Raw genomic sequence first — 14,222 nt, 5'->3', positions numbered from 1 at the left:
AAATCGCGCATCTGGCAGTGTGACTCCTGAGTCGGTGAGGGTTCTGGGACCTGAGATACATAGATTGGCCCTCCACAGCGACCCAATGGGGCCATGTTTGCTCTCCACACGACAGGCAAAACAAACCGCATTCACTGGCACCTCTCGTGTCCTGATCCGATCATGCTGTTGAAAGTTACCCCCTTTCTTAGATATTGGGAATAAGTTCTGCAGAGAGCTAAAGGGTGGAGATTATTAGCCCACCCTCTGACACAGGGGGAGGAACCTAGCGTGTTTAAGAACTAGCAGCCCATGGCAGAGAGACATTCACAAAGAAGAACCAGACGATGATGATCTAAGAAGGAACTGGGGACAGACCTGCCAAGGGGAGCAGCGGCCCGTGCTTTGGGGGTCTGTCCGGCAACTAAGATTCTTGCACCTGTGGACTGCAGAGCTCCGGGCACCCACATGCACCCTACAATCTGGTAAATTGACCTCCAGCTTAATATCTCTAAGTCTTGTACCCTTATTGTTATATTTTACTCTGACTGCAAATCCACTGTAATTCCATTGTATAGCTTTCTGTATATTTCTGTAATTATCTAGTGCGCCCTTAAGGCAATTAAACTATAAAATTAATCTTGGACTGATTCTTTTACTCTGATAACGAATCTTAGAATACCCAGCGGGTAACAGGACATCTTCCCCGGTGGCCATTTGCTCTAGGTGTAGTTCCCTTACTGACCTAAGAGACCAAGGGGGCGCCGGAGAGCTGTGCCTGTGTAGTTACGTCACATTGGTGACGTGGGAGGAACGGGTCCTGTTTTGTGTCCTCCACAGCAACCAATCACAGCTCAGCTTCTTTTAACCAGCTCTGGTGAAATGAAAGATGCTTTGTGATTGGTTGGAGACATACATACAGTTTTATATATAGAGATGTAGCTCTCACCATGAATTAAAAGAAAGGCAAAGAGATTCGAGGAGGAAAGGATCGGCTTTATTTTACGTCCATCATCCTGGAAAATACACGGTGGAAGCAGCTTCGTTAGGCAAAGTCACTAAAATGTCAGCGATTTAAAAAAACAAAAAAAAAACACTTTTTTTTAGAACATTTGAAACAATTTTTTTTTTTTTTACTTTTGAAAGGAAAAAAAATTTGGAAACTGAAATTAGACAAGAACAGATGTGTATGGTGACTGTTCCCCGGCCGTATATGGGGCCTGCACCAGCATCTGGACGAGGAGCACAACTTGCTGCGCCTGCAAATTAGGTGACTGGCAATGCATTCACCTGTGGCCGTGCGGTACATTTGGGCGACCAAACCAGATTTATGAGAATTACGGGTCTGAGTATAAAAAGACCTGAAGTCGGGACGCAGGCGGGATTACCAGAGGATCAGTGCATGTTTAGTATCGCCCCCTGTTGGCCAGTGTGGGAATAAAGCAAAAGGGAGTGTGTCCCTTTAAGTGTCAGGACTAGGTCAGGGCTAAGGTTTACATGGTCTACAGAGGCGGTCGGGCCGCGGGATCACCACAACATCCCCCCCTTGTAGTTGAACTTCAGCTTCAGCAGATACTTCAGATTCACTTGGGCGATGTCATAAACGATGTATCTGAGAGGGGAAGAGTTAAGGCAGAAAGTCAAGTGACAGCTGGAAGCCAGGCGACAAGCCGCTACTGGCTAATAAACTGGGATTTTACTATTTTCAAGATCTGATTGTCGTCAGTAAATGGAAACCGTTCTGTATATGAAAAGGATACTCGTTATAGAGCAGGCTGGTGTCGCTGATGTTGGAGGCAGAGCCCTTCCCCAAGGGAACGTCCACGCCGTCCAGCTTTACGGTAGCAGCAGGATCCGGAGCCGTCCGACCCAAACCTATAAAGAAATGCATGTGAGCAGGAACTAACATGAATGATGGCGGCGGAGCAGATATGGGACCGCTCTGGGACGCACTGTATATAGGGGCTGTATACACCTGTATATAGGGTGTGCGGTGCAGATACGGGACCGCTCTGGGACACACTGTGTGTATAGGGGCTGTATACACCTGTATATAGGGTGTGCGGTGCAGATATGGGACCGCTCTGGGACGCACTGTGAGTATAGGGGCTGTATACACCTGTATATAGGGTGTGCAGTGCAGATACAGGACCGCTCTGGGACACACTGTGTGAATAGGGGCTGTATACACCTGTATATAGGGTGTGCAGTGCAGATACAGGACCGCTCTGGGACGCACTGTGTGTATATAGGGGCTGTATACACCTGTATATAGGGTGTGCGGTGCAGATACGGGACCGCTCTGGGACGCACTGTGTATAGGGGCTGTATACACCTGTATATAGGGTGTGCGGTGCAGATACAGGACCGCTCTGGGACGCACTGTGTGTATAGGGGCTGTATACACCTGTATATAGGGTGTGCAGTGCAGATACGGGACCGCTCTGGGACACACTGTGTGTATAGGGGCAGTATACACCTGTATATAGGGTGTGCAGTGCAGATACAGGACCGCTCTGGGACGCACTGTGTGTATATAGGGGCTGTATACACCTGTATATAGGGTGTGCGGTGCAGATACGGGACCGCTCTGGGACGTACTGTGTATAGGGGCTGTATACACCTGTATATAGGGTGTGCGGTGCAGATACGGGACCGCTCTGGGACGCACTGTGTGTATAGGGGCTGTATACACCTGTATATAGGGTGTGCAGTGCAGATACAGGACCGCTCTGGGACACACTGTGTATAGGGGCTGTATACACCTGTATATAGGGTGTGCGGTGCAGATACAGGACCGCTCTGGGACGCACTGTGTATAGGGGCAGTATACACCTGTATATAGGGTGTGCGGTGCAGATACGGGACCGCTCTGGGACACACTGTGTGTATAGGGGCTGTATACACCTGTATATAGGGTGTGCAGTGCAGATATGGGACCGCTCTGGGACACACTGTGTGTATAGGGGCTGTATACACCTGTATATAGGGTGTGCGGTGCAGATACAGGACCGCTCTGGGACGCACTGTGTGTATAGGGGCAGTATACACCTGTATATAGGGTGTGCGGTGCAGATACGGGACCGCTCTGGGACACACTGTGTGTACAGGGGCTGTATACACCTGTATATAGGGTGTGCGGTGCAGATACGGGACCGCTCTGGGACACACTGTGTGTATAGGGGCAGTATACACCTGTATATAGGGTGTGCGGTGCAGATACGGGACCGCTCTGGGACACACTGTGTATAGGGGCAGTATACACCTGTATATAGGGTGTGCTGTGCAGATACGGGACCGCTCTGGGACACACTGTGTGTATAGGGGCAGTATACACCTGTATATAGGGTGTGCGGTGCAGATACGGGACCGCTCTGGGACACACTGTGTGTATAGGGGCAGTATACACCTGTATATAGGGTGTGCGGTGCAGATACGGGACCGCTCTGGGACGCACTGTGTGTATAGGGGCAGTATACACCTGTATATAGGGTGTGCAGTGCAGATACGGGACCGCTCTGGGACACACTGTGTGTATAGGGGCAGTATACACCTGTATATAGGGTGTGCGGTGCAGATACGGGACCGCTCTGGGACACACTGTGTGTATAGGGGCAGTATACACCTGTATATAGGGTGTGCAGTGCAGATACGGGACCGCTCTGGGACGCACTGTGTGTATAGGGGCAGTATACACCTGTATATAGGGTGTGCAGTGCAGATACGGGACCGCTCTGGGACGCACTGTGTGTATAGGGGCAGAATACACCTGTATATAGGGTGTGCAGTGCAGATACGGGACCGCTCTGGGACGCACTGTGTGTATAGGGGCAGTATACACCTGTATATAGGGTGTGCAGTGCAGATACGGGACCGCTCTGGGACGCACTGTGTGTATAGGGGCAGTATACACCTGTATATAGGGTGTGCAGTGCAGATACGGGACCGCTCTGGGACACACTGTGTGTATATAGGGGCTGTATACACCTGTATATAGGGTGTGCAGTGCAAATACGGGACCGCTCTGGGACGCACTATGTGTATAGGGGCAGTATACACCTGTATATAGGGTGTGCGGTGCAGATACGGGACCGCTCTGGGACGCACTGTGTATAGGGGCTGTATACACCTGTATATAGGGTGTGCGGTGCAGATACGGGACCGCTCTGGGACGCACTGTGTGTATAGGGGCAGTATACACCTGTATATAGGGTGTGCGGTGCAGATACGGGACCGCTCTGGGACGCACTGTGTGTATAGGGGCAGTATACACCTGTATATAGGGTGTGCAGTGCAGATACGGGACCGCTCTGGGACGCACTGTGTGTATAGGGGCAGTATACACCTGTATATAGGGTGTGCAGTGCAGATACGGGACTGCTCTGGGACACAGTGTGTATAGGGGCTGTATACACCTGTATATAGGGTGTGCGGTGCAGATACGGGACCGCTCTGGGACGCACTGTGTGTATAGGGGCTGTATACACCTGTATATAGGGTGTGCGGTGCAGATACGGGACCGCTCTGGGACGCACTGTGTGTATAGGGGCAGTATACACCTGTATATAGGGTGTGCAGTGCAGATACGGGACCGCTCTGGGACACACTGTGTGTATAGGGGCAGTATACACCTGTATATAGGGTGTGCAGTGCAGATACGGGACCGCTCTGGGACGCACTGTGTGTATAGGGGCAGTATACACCTGTATATAGGGTGTGCAGTGCAGATACGGGACTGCTCTGGGACACAGTGTGTATAGGGGCTGTATACACCCGTATATAGGGTGTGCGGTGCAGATACGGGACCGCTCTGGGACGCACTGTGTGTATAGGGGCTGTATACACCTGTATATAGGGTGTGCGGTGCAGATACGGGACCGCTCTGGGACGCACTGTGTGTATAGGGGCAGTATACACCTGTATATAGGGTGTTCAGTGCAGATACGGGACCGCTCTGGGACACACTGTGTGTATAGGGGCAGTATACACCTGTATATAGGGTGTGCAGTGCAGATACGGGACCGCTCTGGGACGCACTGTGTGTATAGGGGCAGTATACACCTGTATATAGGGTGTGCAGTGCAGATACGGGACCGCTCTGGGACACACTGTGTGTATAGGGGCAGTATACACCTGTATATAGGGTGTGCAGTGCAGATACGGGACCGCTCTGGGACGCACTGTGTGTATAGGGGCAGTATACACCTGTATATAGGGTGTGCAGTGCAGATACGGGACCGCTCTGGGACGCACTGTGTGTATAGGGGCAGAATACACCTGTATATAGGGTGTGCAGTGCAGATACGGGACCGCTCTGGGACGCACTGTGTGTATAGGGGCAGTATACACCTGTATATAGGGTGTGCAGTGCAGATACGGGACCGCTCTGGGACGCACTGTGTGTATAGGGGCTGTATACACCTGTATATAGGGTGTGCGGTGCAGATACGGGACCGCTCTGGGACGCACTGTGTGTATAGGGGCTGTATACACCTGTATATAGGGTGTGCGGTGCAGATACGGGACCGCTCTGGGACGCACTGTGTGTATAGGGGCTGTATACACCTGTATATAGGGTGTGCGGTGCAGATACGGGACCGCTATGGGACGCACTGTGTGTATAGGGGCTGTATACACCTGTATATAGGGTGTGCAGTGCAGATACGGGACCGCTCTGGGACACACTGTGTGTATAGGGGCAGTATACACCTGTATATAGGGTGTGCAGTGCAGATACGGGACCGCTCTGGGACACACTGTGTGTATAGGGGCAGTATACACCTGTATATAGGGTGTGCGGTGCAGATACGGGACCGCTCTGGGACGCACTGTGTGTATAGGGGCAGTATACACCTGTATATAGGGTGTGCAGTGCAGATACGGGACCGCTCTGGGACACACTGTGTGTATAGGGCCTGTATACACCTGTATATAGGGTGTGCAGTGCAGATACGGGACCGCTCTGGGACACACTGTGTGTATAGGGGCAGTATACACCTGTATATAGGGTGTGCGGTGCAGATACGGGACCGCTCTGGGACGCACTGTGTGTATAGGGGCAGTATACACCTGTATATAGGGTGTGCAGTGCAGATACGGGACCGCTCTGGGACGCACTGTGTGTATAGGGGCAGTATACACCTGTATATAGGGTGTGCAGTGCAGATACGGGACCGCTCTGGGACGCACTGTGTATAGGGGCTGTATACACCTGTATATAGGGTGTGCGGTGCAGATACGGGACCGCTCTGGGACACACTGTGTGTATAGGGGCAGTATACACCTGTATATAGGGTGTGCGGTGCAGATACGGGACCGCTCTGGGACACACTGTGTGTATAGGGGCAGTATACACCTGTATATAGGGTGTGCAGTGCAGATACGGGACCGCTCTGGGACGCACTGTGTGTATAGGGGCAGTATACACCTGTATATAGGGTGTGCAGTGCAGATACGGGACCGCTCTGGGACGCACTGTGTGTATAGGGGCAGTATACACCTGTATATAGGGTGTGCAGTGCAGATACGGGACTGCTCTGGGACACACTGTGTGTATAGGGGCAGTATACACCTGTATATAGGGTGTGCGGTGCAGATACGGGACCGCTCTGGGACACACTGTGTGTATAGGGGCAGTATACACCTGTATATAGGGTGTGCAGTGCAGATACGGGACCGCTCTGGGACGCACTGTGTGTATAGGGGCAGTATACACCTGTATATAGGGTGTGCAGTGCAGATACGGGACCGCTCTGGGACGCACTGTGTGTATAGGGGCAGTATACACCTGTATATAGGGTGTGCAGTGCAGATACGGGACTGCTCTGGGACACACTGTGTGTATAGGGGCAGTATACACCTGTATATAGGGTGTGCAGTGCAGATACGGGACCGCTCTGGGACGCACTGTGTGTATAGGGGCAGTATACACCTGTATATAGGGTGTGCGGTGCAGATACGGGACCGCTCTGGGACGCACTGTGTGTATAGGGGCTGTATACACCTGTATATAGGGTGTGCGGTGCAGATACGGGACCGCTCTGGGACGCACTGTGTGTATAGGGGCATTATACACCTGTATATAGGGTGTGCGGTGCAGATACGGGACCGCTATGGGACGCACTGTGTGTATAGGGGCTGTATACACCTGTATATAGGGTGTGCAGTGCAGATACGGGACCACTATGGGACGCACTGTGTGTATAGGGGCTGTATACACCTGTATATAGGGTGTGCAGTGCAGATACGGGACCGCTCTGGGACGCACTGTGTGCATAGGGGCTGTATACACCTGTATATAGGGTGTGCAGTGCAGATACAGGACCGCTCTGGGACGCACTGTGTGTATAGGGGCAGTATACACCTGTATATAGGGTGTGCAGTGCAGATACTGGACCGCTCTGGGACACACTGTGTGTATAGGGGCTGTATACACCCGTATATAGGGTGTGCGGTGCAGATACGGGACCGCTCTGGGACGCACTGTGTGTATAGGGGCTGTATACACCTGTATATAGGGTGTGCGGTGCAGATACGGGACCGCTCTGGGACGCACTGTGTGTATAGGGGCTGTATACACCTGTATATAGGGTGTGCGGTGCAGATACGGGACCGCTCTGGGACGCACTGTGTGTATAGGGGCTGTATACACCTGTATATAGGGTGTGCAGTGCAGATACGGGACCGCTCTGGGACACACTGTGTGTATAGGGGCTGTATACACCTGTATATAGGGTGTGCGGTGCAGATACGGGACCGCTCTGGGACACACTGTGTGTATAGGGGCTGTATACACCTGTATATAGGGTGTGCGGTGCAGACACGGGACCGCTCTGGGACGCACTGTGTGTATAGGGGCTGTATACACCTGTATATAGGGTGTGCGGTGCAGATACGGGACCGCTATGGGACGCACTGTGTGTATAGGGGCTGTATACACCTGTATATAGGGTGTGCGGTGCAGATACGGGACCGCTCTGGGACGCACTGTGTATATAGGGGCAGTATACACCTGTATATAGGGTGTGCGGTGCAGACACGGGACCGCTCTGGGACGCACTGTGTATATAGGGGCAGTATACACCTGTATATAGGGTGTGCAGTGCAGATACGGGACCGCTCTGGGACACACTGTGTGTATAGGGGCAGTATACACCTGTATATAGGGTGTGCGGTGCAGACACGGGACCGCTCTGGGACGCACTGTGTATATAGGGGCAGTATACACGTATGTAGGGTGTGCGGTGCAGATACGGGACCGCTCTGGGACACACTGTGTATATAGGGGCAGTATACACCTGTATATAGGGTGTGCGGTGCAGACACGGGACCGCTCTGGGACGCACTGTGTATATAGGGGCAGTATACACCTGTATATAGGGTGTGCAGTGCAGATACGGGACCGCTCTGGGACGCACTGTGTATATAGGGGCAGTATACACGTATGTAGGGTGTGCGGTGCAGATACAGGACCACTCTGGGACGCGCTGTGTACATAGGGGCAGTATACACATGAATATGGGGCAGTAGACACATGTATATGGGGTGAGCGATGCAGACACTGGACCGCTGTGTGTATAGCGACCATATACACATGTATATATAGGGGCAGTATACACCTGTATGTAGGGTGTGCAGTGCAGATACGGGACCACTCTGGGACACACCGTGTATATAGCGGGTACGGAGCCCGGCACTCACCTTTTACACTGTGTTTACCCTTAGGTAGTTTTGTTATGTGAGCAGCAGATTTTAATTCATGCCTGGAAATGACGAGAAGGTTACGATAAGTTTTTAAGCACACGGTTGTAACAGCAGAGCAATGGGCGACCACCTACATAAGGTCAGGGTCCCCCTTACATATATGGCCGCCACATGCACCGATGAGACAAACCGCATTAGTCATTTCTCCAAAGATTCATTAAAAAAAAAATGAAGATTTTACTTACATGTTTCCGAGAGCGACTTCTCCCAGCAGGATCAGGCCTATCGGATTACTAGGCATTGTGTGACAGTAGTTTGCACTTTTAGATACCATGTCAGCAAAATAGATCCCCTTACCGAACATGTAACCGGTCTGTAAAAGGAAGCAGAGCGGAGAGAAACGTCACCTGTCGCACGGCCAAAGAGTCCTTCACGTAACGCTATCAGGAACGCTGTCCACTTTCTATGACGGCCATGTGTCCAAATAGAGCAGGGGTGCACAAACTTTTCTGGCAATGGTCACATTATTATACAGAACAATTTTATGGCAGAGTGTATCATAAATGTATGTAAAGTGCAGGGTCCATCCGGCGGGCAGAAAGAGGTCCAGTATCCCCCCAATCAGCCCAGTCTACGCATCTCCCATAATCTACCCATCATGTCCATCTCACACTCGTTCCCTTTCGGACATCCGTTACCCGGAGATGGGTGCGAGCAGACGAGCCTGTGTCCCCCCGTGGGTTGGGGGCCACACAGAATAGCGCTGCTTGTGGCCCCTGGATCGCTGATTAGACTTCTAACGTCCTCTCCCCGTGTGTACTCACAACAGGCGCTTCCGGCGGAGCGATCCTGAGACCCTGGGATAAGATTCCAGCAAAGTTGGTGGTGCGGGAGCCGTGCCAGAGCAGCTGGCGGTTGTGTAGCTGTCGGAAAGGCTTGAATCGCTGCCCCTCGCCTTCTCGCGCAATCTGGAAAATCTTTATTTTACAAGAAAAAAAAAAAAAAGAATTAGCAAACCTCAGACCGACGAGTTCCCTCCCTGGATATGAGCCTCTGTTTCTATGCGACCACATCTGAAACGTTGCCAAATTATTAACTTGGATTTTTTTTGCTTTGCAGGAAATTTGGGGATTTTATAAAACGCTGTTCACACAGTATGGATGAAGTCTGTTGTACGCTTCTCAGATAGGAAAGTCAGAAAAACAAAAATACATTCTGCATTAAGCCGGCGGTATGGATTTCTATGAAATACAGTATTAACATGAGGTAGCATCATACTGCACATATGCTGGCTTCTTGTAATGCAGCAGCTGTACTGGACACAACCACAAGGCTGCGCTGTGCAAGAATGAAGGTTAAACTTTGGGGTACATGTCTGTAGTTACTCTAATGTGAATCTGCACTGTGAAGATTCCCGGGTGCCAGAAGCAGCAGGTGTGTGATACAAGTATGTGATTTGTACACATGCAGTCACGTGCAGACTAGACGTGCGCAGCCATTTAAGTCTACTTGGAATGTGATCAGAAATATGCAAAACACGGCATCACAAAATGTGCGAGTGCTACAGCATGCACTTGCCCCTTTATTCTGCGAGGGTCCCATTGAGTGGATTCCTGGACATCTAAGCCTGTCCAGTTCTAGTCAGGAGACCCGCGGTTGATACGATTATGGCTTGCGACGCAAGAACGTGTGAATCCAGCCCAAGTCACATCATGAGGGTGATGAGCGTACGCGCTGGGATAAGGTGTTATCTGAGCATGCTCAGGTGCTAAGAGGGTCTTCGGCGTGCTCGAAAAATATGTCCGAGTCCCCGCGGCTGTTCGACAGCTGCGACACATGCAAGGATTGCCTAACAAACGGAATCCCCCTGCATGTGTTACAGCTGTCTAACAGCGGCGGGGACTTGGACATATTATTCGTGAACGCCGAAGACACTCGGTTAGCACCCGAGCATGCTCAGATAACAGTTTATGCCAGCACATTTGCTCATCACTAATAATTAGCGATTCTCCCCGAGGACGAGACAACACTGGCATTATTGGTGCTGCACAGGACATAGTTCGTGCTGCAGATGACGGCACGGGGCTGCATACAAAAACCGAAGCCACGTGACCGGCCCATGAATTGCCACAATTTTCTAAAAGGAGCCTGAGAAAAGTTAGTAAAACACTCACATCGAGGATCTCCAGGTCGTACGCGTTGTGGGTCTCGGCGTGCGTGTTCTTCACGTACTGATGAATTATCTTGGCTTCCTCAGAATCTTTGTCTACCACCTGTGAGGAAAAAAAAAGTAAAAAGAAGTTCTCCCCAACTTTATACTGCAATCCATTCTTATCGTTTTACTCCCAAACTCAGAGGTTGAAAAATACATGCCCTGGTCTTGGTGGAATAACCCCATACAGAAAGACTGCAGCACCCAGCCACGGGTACCTGTGTCCCCCCCCCCTGCAATGAAAGCAACATTTTGGCAGAGGTTCCATTACCGTAATGTCAGTCTTAATCTTTTCATACTTCACGTCGATCGGATCTTTCTCGGAGTCGTCCGTGCCGCCTCTTAAGAGGCTGTAAGCCACTTCGATGTCCAGCAGATTGTCCAGCATCTGCACCTTAGCCTGGAACGCAGGAGAGAAACGTTACGCCAAATGTCCGCGCCGCGCCAGGACCCGAAGAGCGAAGCGCGGCGTCGCCCACCAACCTGGATGTAGTCCACGTTATTTAGGAGAGGCGGCTTTTTCATTCCAAAGTCGTGGGGTATTAACGTGTAGAAGCGATTGGACAGATCCAGTAATCGAGCTTCCGTGGCGCTGTCAGATACAGCCTGAAACAGAACGTTAAAGCTTCAGTCATTGCCACCAGCAAAGCTCGTATGTAACCGTGCACACCGCATAAAATAGCACCAGAAGGTCTGTGCCGGCGCCCGGGACTCACCTGCTGCACCTCGTTCAGTATAGAGTAGGCGCTTTGGATCTGCCGTTTGCTCAATTTGCCCAGTGGCATCTTCTGTAGATCAATCTTCAAAACAAAAAAATAAAGATGAATTACAAGGCTTATATCTATCCATATGTCTATGTGTCCTTGTCACTGGTTTTGGTGCAAATGAGCGACAACAAGAGCCCAGGAGGGAACAGCAAGACGACCTCCAGAAAGGGAATGGTGGACGCAGATAATTCCTGAAAGTTTCATCTCAAGTTCTGCATTTTCCTGGTGTCCGCATCTTGACCGCTACCAACAGGCACCACCTATAGACCATGCAGATGGCACAGGACGTCCAGCTCCTCCAAGATGGCACATCTCCTTGCACAGTCTCAAGAGCAGCTGGCAGGACAGGAGAGTGGCTAGACAGGGCCAAAAAGCACATAAAAAAATAGTAGGAACGCATCTGCTCCTTTGTGCGAGGAGGAGTACGAGGAGCACTGCGACAGCCGCACAACACAGACTCCACAATGGCAGACGTCCTGTGGTGAGACCTGTGCGCCCAGCCCTGTGCAGGTTGATCGGCCTACACCAGAGAAGCCAAGAATTGGCAGCATCGACAATGACGTCCCATTCTCTTCACTGATGAAAGAAAAGTCACACTAAAACGTGAGGGTCTGGAGACTTCATGGTGACCAGATCATCATCCAGCAGGAACGATGGTCGTGGGCAAGATTTCATCTGGGTAGACCTATACCCCGACGTATGAATCAGAAAAAAAGCTCCAAACATAAAAACCAAGTAAAAGACGTGTAACAAAATTATAGCAAGAAAGGCACCTCCACATAAAATCTTATGGGAAACATATCAGTGTGCGTTTCACCATCAGCAGGTGGAAATTTGAACTTTTTGTTCATTAAAATAAAAGCTAAACCTCGTGCGGTATTTCACATAACTCCGATATCTGACTACGCCCTAATGCTTCCATATTGGCAGGAGCGGGGTTGTATACACTGGAGGCCAAATGATAAAAACACTCCTTTTAATTATTAGAAATTCAATTTGCAAAGTCAAAAAAATACCTCGAACTCCACCATGGCTTTCTTCATGCTCTCTACATCAAATATCATCTTGATGAGCTCCTGCACCGGTTTAGGAAGTTTGGATTTTGCACTGGCTCCTTCTGAGAGTTTCTTCACCACATCTTCCTCCTGCAAAAGCCAAGAACAATGTACAGGATAAAGCCCAAATAATCAGAATACGACTGGCCACACGAACGTTGGGATAGTCCTTGTTATAGAGGAGGACGCTTCCCATTCTGTATATGGAGTACGGAGACACAGGGCCTCAAACAGCGGAGGTCCAGGGAGACTAAGCAGGACTTTCTAAAACTACGTACCTGCCCATAGTCTATCTCCAGGGGGTAGAACCTGTTGGGGTATTTGGTGAAGTTTGTGGAGTGCCAGGCATTTCCTGTCTTTTCTTGGTACAGGTTCAGGAAATGATCTATGGCGTCTTCTTTGGAGCTCATTTCTTCCAGTTTATTACTTCCAATAACTGTTCCCACGCGACCCCAGGAACGAAACACCCAGTACCTGCAAAATGCACAAGACTCCTTACCCACATTGGGCAATGCAACACCAAGGAGAGACAGTGGAAGAGCCGGAAGGGCAACCCTGTCCGCCGCCTGCCGGGAAAGCAACCCCGTCCGCCGCCTGCCAGGAACCACAGACCTGAAGTCTCTGTCGTGCTCGATTAGCTGCAGTTTGTAGTAAGAGTTTGTCCCTCGGGTTATATCCACCAGCCCCAGGGTAGCACTGAAGATCTTGCCGCTCTTCTCCAAAACATGGCATGAATTTTCGAGTCCTGGAAAAAAATATTCCAAATCTGAAAAGATGGATTTTTGGTTCTTACCGTAAAATCTCTTTCTTGGAGCCTTCATTGGGGGGACACAGAATACCATGGGTGTATGCTGCTGCTGCTAGGAGGCTGACACTAGGCAAAACAAGAAAATTAGCTCCTCCCCGGCAGTATACACCCACCGACAGGCACTAGGCACCTCAGTTGGTGAGAAAGCAGTAGGAGAAGCAATGGAACACTCTAAACATATGTACCAACCCAACAAGGGACTCAAAGACCCAACGCGGTACAATTTAAACAGGGAGGGTGCTGTTTCCCCCAATGAAGGCTCCAAGAAAGAGATTTTACGGTAAGAACCAAAAATCCATCTTTCTTTATCGCCTTATTGGGGGACACAGAATACCATGGGACGTTCCAAAGCAGTCCCAAGGGCGGGAACAGCAATAAGGAACGAAAGAACAGGAAAGGCTTAGGTCGGCCGGTGCACCACCGCCGCCTGCAGAACCTTCCTACCAACAACTGCATCAGACGAGGCCTGGGTATGAACCCTGTAGAACCTCGCAAATGTGTGCAAGGATGACCAGGTCGCGGCCCTGCAAAATTGCAGAGCCGAAGCCTGGTGTCGAACGGCCCACGAAGCTGCCACAGCCCGGGTGGAGTGAGCTCTCACTCCCGGAGAGCGCCGTTTTTCCTGAAGTCGGTATGCTTCCTGAATGGTAGAACGAATCCAGCGAGCGATCGTGGATTTGGATGCCGGAAGCCCTTTC

At 50.8% G+C, this 14,222-nt stretch overlaps 1 protein-coding gene across 1 annotated transcript in view; it reads right to left on the bottom strand.

The window, feature by feature from the left end:
* Positions 1 to 954: 954 nt before the first annotated feature.
* Positions 955 to 14,222, bottom strand: part of PARP1 (poly(ADP-ribose) polymerase 1) — a 48,664-nt gene continuing 35,396 nt past the window's right edge. Inside the window, exons 12-23 of the mRNA XM_073556385.1 lie at positions 13,329 to 13,461; positions 12,995 to 13,190; positions 12,678 to 12,806; positions 11,611 to 11,694; positions 11,378 to 11,500; positions 11,166 to 11,294; positions 10,857 to 10,955; positions 9,507 to 9,659; positions 8,928 to 9,055; positions 8,680 to 8,741; positions 1,740 to 1,854; positions 955 to 1,591 (exon numbers count right to left, since the gene is read on the bottom strand). Of these exons, the coding sequence (XP_073412486.1) occupies positions 1,507 to 1,591; positions 1,740 to 1,854; positions 8,680 to 8,741; positions 8,928 to 9,055; positions 9,507 to 9,659; positions 10,857 to 10,955; positions 11,166 to 11,294; positions 11,378 to 11,500; positions 11,611 to 11,694; positions 12,678 to 12,806; positions 12,995 to 13,190; positions 13,329 to 13,461 (1,436 nt within the window). The 3' untranslated portion in view covers positions 955 to 1,506. The remainder of the gene's footprint in view (positions 1,592 to 1,739; positions 1,855 to 8,679; positions 8,742 to 8,927; positions 9,056 to 9,506; positions 9,660 to 10,856; positions 10,956 to 11,165; positions 11,295 to 11,377; positions 11,501 to 11,610; positions 11,695 to 12,677; positions 12,807 to 12,994; positions 13,191 to 13,328; positions 13,462 to 14,222) is intronic.

This window comes from Dendrobates tinctorius, unplaced genomic scaffold, assembly GCF_039654945.1.
Source record: "Dendrobates tinctorius isolate UK_male_01 unplaced genomic scaffold, ASM3965494v1 ptg000232l, whole genome shotgun sequence".
NCBI classification, from domain to species: domain Eukaryota; kingdom Metazoa; phylum Chordata; class Amphibia; order Anura; family Dendrobatidae; genus Dendrobates; species Dendrobates tinctorius.
Note: the sequence above shows the minus strand (reverse complement) of the source record. Positions and strands in the feature narration are given on the sequence as shown.